Source organism: Rana temporaria, chromosome 3 (genome assembly GCF_905171775.1).
Source record: "Rana temporaria chromosome 3, aRanTem1.1, whole genome shotgun sequence".
NCBI lineage: Eukaryota > Metazoa > Chordata > Amphibia > Anura > Ranidae > Rana > Rana temporaria.
Window position 1 is genome coordinate 364,660,232 of NC_053491.1, and position 15,630 is coordinate 364,675,861.

Here is a 15,630-nt window from a genome sequence, read left to right on the forward strand (position 1 = left end):
ACAATTCTAGACGCTAGGGGAGAACCCTTCTTCGACCCAGAAGGGATTTCTCACCCACGCTCTGGAGAATGGGCCCCTCTTCCGGAGGTTGCCCAATATATCCAATACTGGGCCCGCAGGTCCGTGGATAAAAACAACCGCAACAAATTGAGAGCGGAGTGTCCTCGCCCATGCATCCCAAAAAAGGCGGTTTGCACCCCCGAGGTGGACCCGGTACTGCTCAGGTACCTTACTAAGCAGGGCAAATATTCTAAAAAAGGTATCGAGCGATCCTTTCGCTCCATCCAGGATCGCATCCTCGACCTGTTTGGTCCTGTCACCAAAATTTTGAACATTGCTGAGCAAGCTTCCTCCTCGGATAATCCGGTGGACTTGGAGCAACTCAGAGGTTGGGCACAAAGAACGGTTTGCCTGTTAGGCAGCGCAAATACCATTTGCTCCACGGAGCGTCGCCGATCCATTTTAATGAGATTGGATCCTCAACTATCCCACCTCGCAGACTCAGAACCTGGCCCGTCAGCCGAAGGGATGCTCTTTGGAGATTCCCTGATCAAAGATATTAATAAAATGGTCGGACTATACACAAGTCTAGACAAGGCCCAATCTTCACTGAAGAAATCAGGGACCGCAAAAATTTTTCCTAGGGCCGGCAGAAACAGGGGCCGTTCTGCCGGTCGCTACTCCGCAAACAGGCAATACTATAGAGCTCCCGCTCAGTACAGCCAGGCTCCACAGTCATATCCGATCCCGGTGGCTCAACCAGCACCATTCTTTCCGCCACGCGGACGTCCCTGGAGGGGACGCGGAGGGAGAGGCTACCCCCGCTCAAGACCTGCTACCGGTGAGTGCCATACACCAGTATTCTTTTCACACCCTCCTAGGGGGAAGATTGAGACATTTTATCCACGCCTGGTCTGCGATTTCGGCAGACCCCTGGATACTCAACACGGTTACGGGATATCAGATAGAACTGTATTCCCTACCAGAACTGAATGTGATACCTCACCCCATCCGGTTCTCAAACCAAAACTCGATACTTATAGACCAAGAGCTCCTAGCTCTTCATTCCAAACAGGCCGTCATAGAGGTGGACCCTCTCTCCCCAGGGTTTCTCAGCAACCTCTTTCTGGTCAGGAAAAAGGATGGCGGATTCCGCCCTGTTATAAATTTAAAAATCCTCAACCAACACGTCGTTTATCGACACTTCAAAATGGAAGGGATTCATCATCTGAGGGACCTCCTGCGTCCCGGGGACTGGTTGGTAAAGGTGGACTTGAAGGACGCCTACCTCACAGTCCCCATTCATCCTTCCTCCCAACACCTTCTACGCTTCGCCTGGAGGGACAAGGTATGGCAATTCACCTGCCTTCCCTTCGGCCTATCCTCCGCCCCATGGTGCTTCACCAAATTGCTGAAACCAGTGGTGGCGGCCCTACGGAGCAGAGGTGTACGATTAATTATCTACCTGGACGACCTACTCATTATGGCTCGGTCCATTCACCTGGCAAACATACATGCCTCCTGGACGGTCAGTTTACTCCAGGAACTAGGCATTGTCATAAACCGCGAAAAGTCCATCCTGACCCCATCTCAAGAGATGGAATTTTTGGGATTCTTAGTGGACACCAATCACGCTGTCCTTCGCTTGCCCAAGACCAAACTGGCCACTATCCGCAAAGAGATTCGTTCCGTATTGTACAAACGACGAGTGTCCCTACGCGGATTAGCACGAATAGTAGGACTCTTATCTGCCTCTGTACAGGCCATCTTTCCGGCACCCCTTCATTATCGAGCCCTGCAGAGGCTCAAAGCGCTTCACCTACGCCAGGGCCTTCGTTACTCAGACGAGATACCACTGGATGCGGAGGCGGTAGTAGAGTTACGCTGGTGGTTAAAACACGCCATCGATTGGAATGGGAAAACCATTTTCAGTTCCAATCCGGATTACATTATAGAATCGGATGCGAGCCGACACGGCTGGGGTGCTCGCTGCGGACCTTCCACCACAGGAGGGACCTGGTCCGCAGAGGAGTCTATACTACACATCAATGCGTTGGAACTCACGGCGGCCTTTTTCGCCCTCAGGAGTCTCCTGCCGAACGTATCCAATTGCTGTGTCTTACTACGCATGGACAACGTGACCGCAGTCCAATATGTCAACCGCCTAGGCGGCTCCAGATCCAGAACCCTGGCAATTCTAGCAAAGGAGTTTTGGCACTTCTGTCTGGAACGCAACATCGTTCCCCTAGCAGAATACATCCCAGGCACCTCGAATTTGGTGGCGGACTGGAATTCTCGGTATCTCACCGATTCCAGCGACTGGCGACTGGACCGTTTGGTATTCCTATCCCTGCTTCGACTGTGGGGTCCCTTTTCCATGGACCTCTTTGCCTCACGCCTCAACCGGCAACTCCCGCACTTTTTCAGCTGGAGACCGGACCCCGAGGCCCAAGCGATAGACGCCCTTCGCCAGATTTGGCCACAAGGGACGCATTATGCGTTTCCTCCCTTCTCTATGATCCTCAGGGTTCTCCTACATGTGGCAAACCTGGGAGCCTCAGTCGTGTTGATCACTCCCTGGTGGCCAGCACAACCGTGGTTCCCCCTGCTCCTGGGAATGACTGTCGATCTCCCCAGGCTGCTTCCCCGGGTTCCACATCTCCTGTCCAACCCAACAGGGGAACCCCATCCCCTGCTAGTGGGTCACGATCTTCATCTCCTCGCTTGGTTGGTCTCGGGGTCCCAGACTCGAGTAGCAACCTTTCACGAACGGCTAGGGACCTCCTCGCCCTGGCCTGGGCCCCCGGGACTAGATTGGCGTACCGATCAGCCTGGGGAACCTGGGTACGTTGGTGTGATCAACGGCAAATTGATCCCGTTCACGCACCTGTAACAGTGGTAGTTAACTATCTGGCGGATTCATATGAATCCGGGAGATCGTATAGCTCCATCAACGTATATCGATCAGCCATTTCGGCGTACCATTGCCCGGTAGACTCCCTTCCGGTTGGTAAACATCCTTTGGTGTGCCGCCTCTTACGAGGTATTAGGTTCCAACGTCCACCACATCCCAGATATCAGAACACTTGGGACGTGGCATTAGTGTTGAACATGTTTTCTACATGGGAGGACAATGACGCTCTCTCGCTAAAACTACTATCCTTTAAACTTACTGTTCTTTTATGTCTAATCTCCATCAAGCGAGTATCTGATGTCAAAGCCCTAGACATTTCTAGGCGCCAATTTTCACCCCGGGGCGTTCAGTTCTCGGTTGTACGTCGTACAAAAACAAGAATACAATCGGTCTTCTATCCGTCTTTTCCATCACACCCACGCTTATGTGTGGTTCGCTGTTTACAGGCTTATGAGTTACAAACAGCGGCGTTACGATCCCCGTCGTTGTCACAACTTCTCATCTCCTACGTACGCCCACATCTTCCGGTGTCATCGGCCACGCTGGCCCGGTGGGTGAGATTCACCATGGACATGGCCGGGATTGACGTCTCTCTGTTCGGTGCCCATTCTTCAAGGGGTGCCATGGCTACCAAGGTAATCACCTCGGGTGGCTCACTTTCGGATCTTCTGATGGCGGCAGACTGGTCTTCTGAGACCACCTTTCGCCAATTTTACTTTAGACCGGAGGACCACGTATCTATGACAGTTCTGTGATGATGTTATTATTATTATTTTGACTAGTCAAGTTTAACACTGTATGTATATCCATGTATGACTTTGAACTTGCATAAGATATGAGCCTCCTGTCTGATATATAAATTGAGATTTTCCTAGCTTGTGACGGAAAATATTAGTTATATGAAGACAGGAGGCGAGTATCTTCCCACCCGACCCAACCCTATCACGGTTTTATCTCATGTTTTTCCAGGCTACTGATGAACGAAATACACGAGCCATGGGCTGAGAAGTTCCGGAGTGTTCTCCGTGGTTGTCCCCGTTGGGACGTTTACCTGTTCGACTCGCCGGATCCGATTCCTGACGGACGGAAGACTAGTTGCGGTGGAAGTTTTGTTCGGTTTCAAGTCCTTACTGATTTCGCTCCAAGAAAGAGGAGGTGTTTAAAGAGACAGTCCCTTATATACTACCTGGTCTGCCGTGTGATTGGTCGGCATACCCAGAGGACTGCTGGGACTTGTAGTTTGTTTATAAAAAGTTCTTTTATTATTGAAATTCACTGAAAGTTGTATTTCTGCTGTGCGCATTATTAAAGGAAGATAATGCATAAGATACTCGCCTCCTGTCTTCATATAACTAATATTTTCCGTCACAAGCTAGGAAAATCTCAATTTACACAGGCGCAATTGCTACTTGAATCTGGGCCCGTGTGTTTATTTAATGCCACTCAGCAGGACAACACAAGTAAATCACGAGAGAAATCTTATTTTAGACAGATTCCAGCAGGCTGGTGGACACTTCTTTCAGACGTGTTTCAGTTCATGGTCTTTTACAATATCCTTGTACAACTTGTTTCAAGCCTCCTACCTTAGTACCCCTCGCCATTCTCCCTTTCCCCCATTATGCCTAGCTTACCCCTCAAAGCCCCTTACCCATTTGGTTGAACTAGATGAATTTGTGTTTTTTCCAACCTAACTATGAAACCCCAAGTAGCCCTTATTATTTTCTTCTTATCACAACTCACCACTTGTACCACAGTACCCCTTATTATGCTCTTCTTGCCCCAATATGCTCAACTTACTCCTCTAACCCCTGTACCCCTTATCATTTTCTTTTTATCAAAATACCCCAACTCATCCCCTTGTACCTTAGCACCCCTTGTCATTCTCTTTTGATCCCAAAATGTCTAGCTTACCCCTCTAGCCCCAGTACCCATTATTATTATCTTCTTATTTCAATAGCCCAACTCAACCCTTGTACCTTAACACCCATTGTCATTCTCTTCTTATCTTATAGTTCCAACTTACCTCGCTAACCCCAGTTCCCTTACCTTACCTTGTTACCCCAGTACCCTTTGGTATTATACTTTTATTCCAATAACTCCGTCTTACCCCCACTTACCCTAGTCCACCTTGCCTTTCTTTTCCTATCCCAATATGCCCAAAACTCATTCACCTCCTATGCCAGTAGCACCGTGGGTGCTATTTTCTAACCCTACAACCTTCAAACTTAATTTCCTCATTCACCAATTATTTGAGACTCATCTTCCTCATGTCACAATCCCCCACATATCTGTACCTCAAATCCCAGTTCCCTCAGAATTAGCCTCAATACCCCAACAATTATCCACCTCTGTCTCTTAGCACTCCCTTTACCTACCTCCGGTAGGGAGGACACTGGCCCCTCAGGTAGTGGCGGCACAGGTGCAATTTGGAGCAGTTCTCATCCTCCTCTTCCCCCTTTGGAAACAGGTATCGATCACAGATCCTCAGGGAACTCTGGGCCAGGACCATCTGGGAGCTCTGCGGGAACCTGAGAACCTCATCCTGCAGGATCTGCTCGATTTGCTCTGCTGGAAGATCAAGGAGTTCTCTTAACTGATCCCTCTCCAGCCGACCACCGTGTGAGCACAACAGTTTGGTCAGGTAGGCGGTGACTGCGGGGTCCGACATGGTCCCTGGGCTCCTGATACAGCCTGAAGTCTAAGGCCTTTGTAATAGCCTGATGCAAGACCTACTCCTCTGTATATGTCTCAGATTTCTGTAGTGAGGTAAGGAAACAGCAGAGGGCGGTTCATCCACATCACAACAGAGAATAGAAACTAAAACTGCTCAGCACAGCAAGACAGCGTCACAGTAATCTGAGCTGTATTGACATTGTGGATGTGGACTGACACCCAGAGAAAACTGAACAGTGTTGACAACTGGGACACAGAGACAACCTCCAGCATAGCATTGCACAACAGTTTCACTGGTGACTCAAACAGACTGCGGAATGTACACCTTCCATTAGTAATACTGCGTTTATCTCCTCTATGTTCTTCCCAATGAATCTTACATTCACTGCAAGTAAATCTTTCTGATGCATGTGTTTTAACCCCTTTGCTTCCACCGACATGGTGATGGCAGCTGGTGAGAAACATTTTTAGGGTAGGGGCGCAAACAAACCCCTCCGGGTTCTTACCTGCAAATGGAGCCTCCAGCCTGGGCTGTCACGGCTCCCCTGATACCCGGGTGGCTTCTGTGTTTCAAATCTTCAGCCTTCTGATTGGCCGGGACGAGAAGCCATAAATAGGAAGTGAATCAATGGCGAATTTTGATTCGCTAAAATCATAAGTGTGAGAATTTAGGGCGCAGTGCTCTGTGGCCCGAGGACAACGTAAAACAAGCCAATTAGAGCCTCATGCCGCGTACACACGGTCATTTTTCGGCATGAAAAAAACCCGACGTTTTTAAAAACGTAATTTAAATGATCGTGTGTGGGCTTCACATCGTTTTTCGGCTTCTGAAAAACGACCAAAAAAAAAATTCGAACATGCTGCATTTTTTTACGTCGTTTTTTTTAAAATGACGTGTTGTGTTGTTAAAAATGATCGTGTGTGGGCAAAAACAAAGTTTTAAATCCACGCATTCCCAGAAGCAAGTTATGAGACCGGAGCACTCGTTCAGGTAAAACTACCATTCATAATGGAGTAAGCACATTCATCACGCTGTAACAGACAAAAAGTGCGAATCGTCTTTTACTAACAAGGAATCAGCTAAAAGCAGCCCAAAGGCGAATAGAACTTCCCCTTTAGAGTACCGTCTTAAGTGGTGTACGTCACCGCGCTTTGTTCATCATTATTCAAAATCAATGGTGTGTGGTCAACATCGTTTTTAACGATGAAGTTGGAAAAACTTCGTTTTTTGGACATGCTGAAAAACTATTTTTTTTTTTCATGACGAAAAACGACCGTGTGTACGCGGCATAAGGCTCTAATCAAGTGCTTGTTAAAAATTGACGGAGCTAATGGACATCTATTAGTCCGGCGCAGTGGAATTAATTATTTTTAAATAAATCATAATATGACTAACATTTTTGAACTTTAAGATGTTAAAAAATGTTAGTCATATTATTTAACCACTTTATGCATTATGCAGCTAAAGGGCCAGGCCACTTTTTGCGATTTGGTACTGCGTCGCTTTAACTGACAATTGCGTGGACGTGCGACGTGGCTCCCAAACAAAAATTGGCGTCCTTTTTTTCCCACAAATAGAGCTTTCTTTTGGTGGTATTTGATCACCTCTGCCTTTTTTCATTTTTTGCGCTATAAACAAAAATAGAGCGACAATTTTTTAAAAATGCAATATTTTTAATTGTTGCTATAGTAAATATCCCCCAAAAATATTTAAAAAAACGTTTTTTTTCCTCAGTTTAGGCCGATACGTATTCTTCTACATATTTTTGGTAAAAAAAATCAATAAAAAAAATCGTAAAAAGCGTTTATTGATCGGTTTGCGCAAAAGTTATAGCGCCTACAAAATAGGAGATAGTTTTATGGCATTTGTATTAATATTTTTTTACTAGTAATAGCGGCGATCAGTAATTTTTATCGTGACTGCGACATTATGGCGGACACATCGGACACTTTTGACACCATTTTGGGACCATTGTCATTTTCACAGTAATTAGTGCTATAAAAATGCACTGATTACTGTGAAAATTACACTGGCAGTGAAGGGGTTAACCACTAGGGGGCACTGAAGGGGTTGGTTGAGTGTTTCTTAGGAAGTGATTCTTGTGTGCGGGTGTGGCCTGGCGTGACACGTCACTGATCGTCTGTTCCGCTGACAGGGAACAGAGGATGAGTGACACTACAACTAGGAAGAACGGGGAAAGGTTTGTTGTTCACTTACCTCTCCCCTTTCTTCAGCTCTGTGACCCGATCGCGGGACACGGCGATCGGGTCTGCGGCTCCCACAGGTGTGGTCACGAAGCTCAGGGACTTTTAAAAACTGGGCTTTTAAATTGTCTGTAAAAAGTAATAGATAGTGCGCATCCAAATATAAATGCAAGAACAAAGTGCAAATAAAAATAAAATGAAAATTTATGGAAATCAGCTGTAAATGAAACAAACTGAGATATCAAAAGTGAATGTGGTACAACAAAACTACAAAAATGTCCATATTGCACAGGTATCCGTGAAAAAGGTAAGGTGCAAGCGTTTCACTGTAACCAGAAAAAGCACGTCAGATGTACAATCTTCCTCAGATATTTCCACTGGACAGATGACAAGCAGTTAGAGATGTATAAAGTGGCCGCTTACCGGATAAGGTGGATCTATATCACAGAGATCAAAACAAGCTCAGCATATAAGAATCACTCCAAACAGCGGCAGCTGGTCTCACTCCTCCACTAACAATCCAGCGGTCAGGGTCACTCACTATGATGGACAGTCTGAAGGCTCATATGCTACTTATCCACACACGTGTATTCATATACGTGTATAGTGTATAGTTTTACATATTTATCTATATATGTATTTGCACTTGTAGCACCTTTCACTTTTGGGGGGAAGCGCGGATTGTACACGCTATACATCATTTTTAAAACGTCACCTATGGATAATTTTGGGTACCAACATGTGTTGCAGTTTCCCATGCAGATGCAATTTACACCATTTAAAGCGGAGCTCCATCTGAAAAATAAAAAAATATAATAATATAAGGACACTTACATGTTTAGGGATGCCGGCGTCTGCACCCCAATTCGTCCATTGACTTCGGGTGCAGACGCCGGCATTTTAAGTAAGGGAAACCAACAGTGAAGCCTACAAGCTTTACAGCCGGTTTCCTACTGCGCATGTGTGAATTACGCTGCGCTTTCTGAATGGTCCCGCAGTCTTCTGGGACAAACACAGGTCCCAGAAGGCAGCTGGGGGAGGGAAGAGGGACCGGATATATCGTAGACCGCCGTGCATCGATCTTATCCTGAAGTGGGGGTGGGTACCTGTCAAAACTAGGTGGGGGTGCGAACAAGAGGAGCTCTTTTTGGTGGAGCTCCGCTTTAAAAAATTGGTACTTTCACTCTCTTCCTGCACAGGCCAATTTTCAGCTTTCAGTGCTGTCGTACTTTGAATGACAATTGTGCGGTTGTGCAACACTGTTCCCATATGAAATTTTTATAATTTTTTTCCCCACAAATAGTTTTCTTTTCGTGGTATTTAATCACCACAGTTTTTTATTTTTTTGCTAAACAAACAAAAAAAGACCAAAAATGTGGAAAAAAAAAATTCTCTTAGTTTCTGTTATAACATTTTGCAATTAAAGCGGAGTTCTGCCTGCAAAAAAAGATGTAAAAGTCAGCAGCTACAAATACTGCAGCTGCTGACTTTTAATATATGGACTCAAAGCTGACCCTTCCCTTGGATCCAGGAGGTGCCGTTTCCCTACTGCGCATGCTTGAGTCGCATGGCACATTCTGACTGGTCCCTGCTGTCTTCTGGGACCTATGTGCCGCGAAAACTGCAGCATTCCTTTGCTGTAAATGGGAGCAAATGCCTGTATTGGACAGGTATCTGCTCCCCCCTCCCCCCGAAAGGTGCCAAATGCGACACCGGAGGGGGGGAGGAACCTGATAAGTGGAAGTTCAATTTCTGGGTGGAACTCCACTTTAAGGCCTGAATCACACTAGTGCGTTGCGTTTTGGAGCTCCGTTGTCTTTGCGAATTTCTCTATAAGGTGTTCTGCAGATCAACTGCGTTTTAGCTGCAGATCAGGTGCGAATTTGGAGACCTGGGAGAGGGGAGGGGGAGGGGGGAAGTGTATTGAACTGAATGAGACAAATACTGAAGAGAAATGAACACATCTGCGAATTCAGCTGCGTACCCATAGAAGATAATGGGACTGAATTCGCACCTGAGCCGCACCGCAAGACATAAAAACCGCACACGGTTTGGAGGCAATACGCAGTGCGGATGCATCGCACATATGTGAACCAGCCTCATTGAAAACAATGTATTTTGAAATGTCCTGCGAATTAGATGCGGTTTAAGCCGCACTCAATTCACATAGGTGTGAACCTGGCCTAAGTGATTCTTCTCCTTCACTGATGGGCGCTGATGAGGCTGCACTGATGGGCACTGATGAGGCTGCACTGATGGGCACTGATGAGGCAGCACTGATGGGCATTGGTAGGCAGCAAGGATGATGATCAATGCCCTGATTATTTGTGTGAAAATCCAGGGGCGGACTGACCATTCAGGCACTCAGGCACTGCCCGAAGGCCCCATGCCACTAGGGGGCCCCTTCAGGGTTACCAGCCCCAGTAAAACCAGGGACAGTATGTAAAAATCTGTGTTTTTAAAAAAAAATCTGAAGATTATAGCTGCCCCGCCTCTCCAGTACCTTTTCAGTGTGTGTATGTGTATTCTGTGTGTATGTATACTGTGTGTGTATAGTGTGTGTGTGTATACTGTGTATGTATACTGTATGTGTGTGTTTACTGTGTGGCCCCATAATCTGTTGCCTGGGGGCCCCATAATCTCCTATTGCCCGGGGGCCCCATAATCTCCTATTGCCCGGGGGCCCCATGAGTTGTCAGTCCGCCCCTGTGAATATCCCATCACACTTGCTGATTACTGGCTCGAGGAAAGGAATGCCGATAAGTGGCAAGTCTGTTTACATGTGATCAGCTGTGACTGGACATAGCTGATCACATGATAAAGAGCAGCTGTTATTGGTCCTTTACAACAATCTGTGATTAGCTGTCCGAAGGACACAGCAATCACAGAGTGTGGGGGGTTCTGGGAGGACATCCATGGATGCCCTCTCAGAATGAGAGCGCTGTACTGTAGCCATCTTTCAGCTATAGCGTGGTAATTAAAGCGGGGGTTCACCGAAAAAAATTTTTTTAGCATTACATTTAGCCGAGTTGTCAGAATGACAATCGGCTGTTTTGTTTTTTTTCAGTGCCGTACATACCGTATTTTCCCTTCCGGGTATGTAATCTGCGGCACTGGGCGTTCCTAATTTATTGATATCCTTCCGATTGGCGCATACAGCGCATCACGAGTTGCCGAAAGAAGCCGGACATCGGTGCGCAGGCGCCGTATAGAGCCGACTTGCAGTCCGGCTTCTTTCGGCAACTCGTGACGCGCTGTATGCGCCGGTCGGAAGGTTCCAGACTCGGGAGCGCGCCCGCAAGGTAACCTTCAGGGAGAGTGCTTCTCCTAGGGGGTTTATCGATGCGGGGAGAAGCCGCGATCGCTGTTGGGGGACTCCAGAAGACGGTGATCGGGTCCACTCTGTGCAAAACGAACTGCACAGTGGAGGTAAGTATAACATGTTTGTTATTTAAAAAAAATAAAAATGATGGTTTACAACCCCTTTAATGCACCACCAGTGAATCACCACCAGCTACTAACTTTCAATGGTCGGTAAAAGCTGTCTTATAAATATGAGGCAGTTCAGTGATGAATATCTGTAATGAAGATGTTCTACAGCCCATGCTAACATTTTACTCATAACCAAAGTACACCACATGTTGGATTCTCAACTGTGACCTTGTGAAGATTTAAAAAAATTTAACTTGGTAACAAGAGATTTTGATTGCGCGGGAAAACGTTTTCAGCGCAGAATTGTGACTGTATTTGTGGCCAGGGCCGCCATCAGGGGGATACCAGGGGCCTGCCCCCCCACCCAATTTTTTTTTCGTTTCACCCCCCATCTATATAAACTCGGGGCAGGGGACCACCCCCCCCTGTTTGTTTTTTTTAATGACATTTTTATTTTGTTTTTTTTCTGACCCCCACCACCATTAGCAACTCGTGTTCGTCAGCACCAACCCCCCCCCCCCCCCCGTCCCGCTTATCTCGCGGCAGGAGAGAGAAGAGAAGAGATGACACTTTCGTTACCACAACCCCCCCCCACTTATCATCTCATGGCAGGAGAGAGGAGGACCCCCCCCCCCGGTTCTCTGCTCCAGGGGGGCCCTGCCTAAAGCTGTGTAAGGGGCCCCAAAATTTGTGATGGTCCTGTTTGTGCCCTTTATAATGGGTAAAATATGGTGTGTTAGAAACTCTTAGCACCATTTTAGAGCAGTGTTTCTCAATGTTTTCTCAGTTACAGAACCCTTTACAAGCATGCAAAAAATTGAGACACCCCAGTCTAAAATGTAAAAAACGTAAATGTTACTTATCAATGGGAAACCTAAACCGCCCTGAGCCAATGCATACAACTACCCTGATTAACACGCCCTCTGAAGACGTGAACCAATCACGAAACGCGCCAGGGCGTGGCTACGTGACGTATCGTGCACACAGGAGGGAGCTTCAACTCGGGACTCACTCAACTGCTAGTCTGTTCGGAGGAACACTTATCTGAGTGAGCTGATATCTCTACATGTGATGCGCTCTTGTTTGTCTTATATCTTGTAAGCATATGTGGAATGTGGGGGAGTGTGTTTTACAATAAAAGTGTTTTACAATATATAGAGTTTCTCTGTTCACTTCCATGACTGCTAAGATGCATGCATGCACCCACTGTTTTCAACTGGTAGACATTGGGAGGAGAGTGGCTGATGACCTTTAAATAAAAGGAATATCTACACTGCATTGGGCAGGGATCTGGAGGCGAGTGGCTGATGATCTTTTGGACAAGAGGAGTGTTCACTGCTATATTGAGCAGAGGTCTGGTAAGTAGAATAACCTAAGGGGCACACAAGTGACGGGATTCTCTGATTTCACCTAGGATGGTTCATACTATTGTCCAGCATTGACATCAGTGAAGTGAACTTTAAAGCTGCCACATACATCTTTTTAGAGACTCAGAGGAGTCACTTGAATGGGGTTTTGATTTATATTTCTGACCATTCATCATAGCAGATCATGAACTTTTTGTTCTAGTGAATTAATGTTCCATTTCAGCGCTGTTAGGCCCAGATTCACGTAGAAGCGTGCATCTTTGTGCGGGCGTAACGTATCCTATTTACGTTACGCCTCCGCAACTTTGACAGGCAAGTGCAGTATTCTCAAACCAAAGTTGCGGCGGCGTAGCTTAAATAGGCCGGCGTAAGCCCGCCTAATTCAAATGTGGAAGATGTGGGCGTGTGTTATGTAAATTTAATGTGACCCCACGTATATGATGCTTTTTACGAACGGCGCATTCGCCGTCCGTGAAAGTATCCCAGTGCGCATGCTCCAAATTAACCCGCAAGAATCCAATGCTTTCGACGTGAATGTAAATGACGCACAGCCCTATTTGCGAACGACTTACGCAAACTACGTAAAACGTGAAAAATTTGACGCTGTTCCGATGTCCATACTTAACATTGGTACGCCTCATCTACGCCTCATATAGCAGGGGTAACTTTACGCCGGGAAAAGCCTAACGTAAACGGCATATCTGTACTGTGTCAGCCGGGCGTACGTTCGTGAATTGGCGTATCTAGCTCATTTACATATTTCAAGGAGTAAATCAGCGTACACGCCCCTAGCGGCCAGCGTAAATATGCAGTTAAGATACGACGGCGTAGGAGACTTAGGCTGGTCGTATTTTAGTGAAATTTTGGCATATCTGATTCTTTAAATCAGGCGCCAAGATACGACGGCTCTGACTCAGAGATACGACGGCGTATCTGGAGATACGCCGTCGTATCTCCTACGAGAATCTGGGCCTTAATGTTTTGTTACTTGTGGTGAGACATATTTGATTCTTTTTTATACCCTGATTAACCACTTTAGCTCCGAAGGTTTACCCCCCTTCATGACCAGGCCATTCTTTGCAATACGGCACTGTGTTACTTTAACTGACAATTGCGATGGCGTGTGGCGCTGCACCCAAAAATATGTATGTCCTTTTTTACCCACAAATAGAGCTTTCTTTTGGTGGCATTTGTTCACCTCTGCGGTTTTTATTTTTTGCGCTATAAACAAAAAAATACCGACAATTTTGAAAAAAAAAAAAATTGGATTACTTTCTGCTATAAAACATTCCCGAAAAAAAAAAATCTTCATAAATTTAGGCCAATATGTATTCTGCTACATATTGTTCGTAAAAAATAAATAAAAAAATCCCAATACGTGTATATTGATTGGTTTGCACAAAAGTTACAGCCTCTACAAACTATGGAATGTTTTTATTAAATTTTTTTACTAGTAATGGTGGCGATCAGCGACTGCGATATTGCTGTGGACAAATCGGACACCTAACTGACACTTTTTGGGGACTAGTGGCACTAATACAGTGATCAGTGCGAAACAATATGCACTGTTAGAGCCGGTTCACACTGGGGCGACTGACGAGTCGCGTCCCATTCTATGCAATAGAACCGTTCTAATAGGAGCGACGCAAGTCACTCCGACTTGGAAAAAGGTTCTTGTACGACTTCGGGGGTGGCTCGGGGCGATTTGCATTGACTTCTATACAGAAGTAATTTTGCTAATCGCCTCTGAAGTCGTCTTCAGGACGCCTTGCGGAGTCACCCCCGAAGTTGTGCCGCCTAAGTGTGAACCGACTCTTTCTGTACTAATGACAATGGCAGGAAAGGGATTAACATCAGGGGTGATCAAAGGGTTAAATGGCGTCCCTAGGAGTGATCGCTAACTGTGGGGGGAATGATGTCATCGCGGCTCTGGCCAATCACAGCGCCGGAGCCTGCGATACAAGGAAGTCACTTCGGGTGTAATGGCGGCGACGGAGGAGGCGAACGAGGGCCGCTGCAGGGGCTTCGATCTCAGGTAAGTGCCTCATAATGAGCTAGTATGCTATGCATACTAGCTCATTATGCCTTTGTCTTGCAGGGTGTATTTTTTTTCAGGAGGCTTTACTTCCTCTTTAAAGTACTGTATAACCCAAGGCAAAACTTTTTTTTTTTTCCGTTTTGCAGAGTGGAGAGGGATTAGAATGCTTATCAGTTTTTATTGTTGTCTGGTTCACCCTAAAAAACGCGGCACGAGTTGCCGAATGAAGCCGGACTGCGAGTCGGCTCTATATGGCGCCTGCGCACCGACGTTCGGCTTCTTTCGGCAACTCGTGACGCGCCCGTGGGAAGCTTTTGTCATACGTCAATCACTTAGCCTGTAAATAGGAACGCCCACTCCCGCGGGATTCACTACCCGGAAGCCAGGGGGTAAAATAGCGATAAAACGGTATGTACGGAAAAAATATAAAAAATCAGCGTACTGTCAGTAATAGAGGGGGAATCTTCCAATAGGGACACTAGTTCTGGTGACCATGGTATTCCCTAAATTTGCAGGAATTTCCTCTCACCTCCTGTTTGACTATGAGACAGGAAGTGAAGGGAAATCTTTGCAATGGGACACATACATACAGTGGAAAAAAATAATCTGACAGGGGTTATAACTCTACCTCGCTCAATGGCGCCTGTCATATTCATTTTACCTACAGGTAAGTCTTATTACAAGCAAAAATCACAAAGCAGACTTTATTACTGCCTTAACCAGGAAGTAGGAGAAAAAGTCCCCTCTGATAAGGCGTTCTAATGTGTTGCCAAGGAGGGGTTGTTTGGAGAAGCAACTTCTCTGATCATGTGATCTTCTAACCTAATACATTTCCAGGACACGCCCATCCCGGAGCGCAACTACCAATCAGCACATCGGAGGGCACAGCGTGAGATACACGTGTTATCTTCCCTCATCACGTAAGCCGACGCAGCGGGACTGGAACGCGCATTGGGCAGTCCATCGGGGGCGCGCATAGCTGGTAGAGGGCGGCGTGCCTA

The 15,630-nt window shown here is 46.5% G+C and overlaps 1 protein-coding gene across 1 annotated transcript in view; it reads right to left on the minus strand.

Moving 5' to 3' along the window:
* LOC120930495 overlaps nt 1-5,776 on the minus strand; it is a 97,473-nt gene extending 91,697 nt beyond the window's left edge. Inside the window, exon 1 of the mRNA XM_040341673.1 lies at nt 5,290-5,776. Within this exon, the coding sequence (XP_040197607.1) occupies nt 5,290-5,582 (293 nt within the window). The 5' untranslated portion in view covers nt 5,583-5,776. The remainder of the gene's footprint in view (nt 1-5,289) is intronic.
* Nucleotides 5,777-15,630: the final 9,854 nt, after the last annotated feature.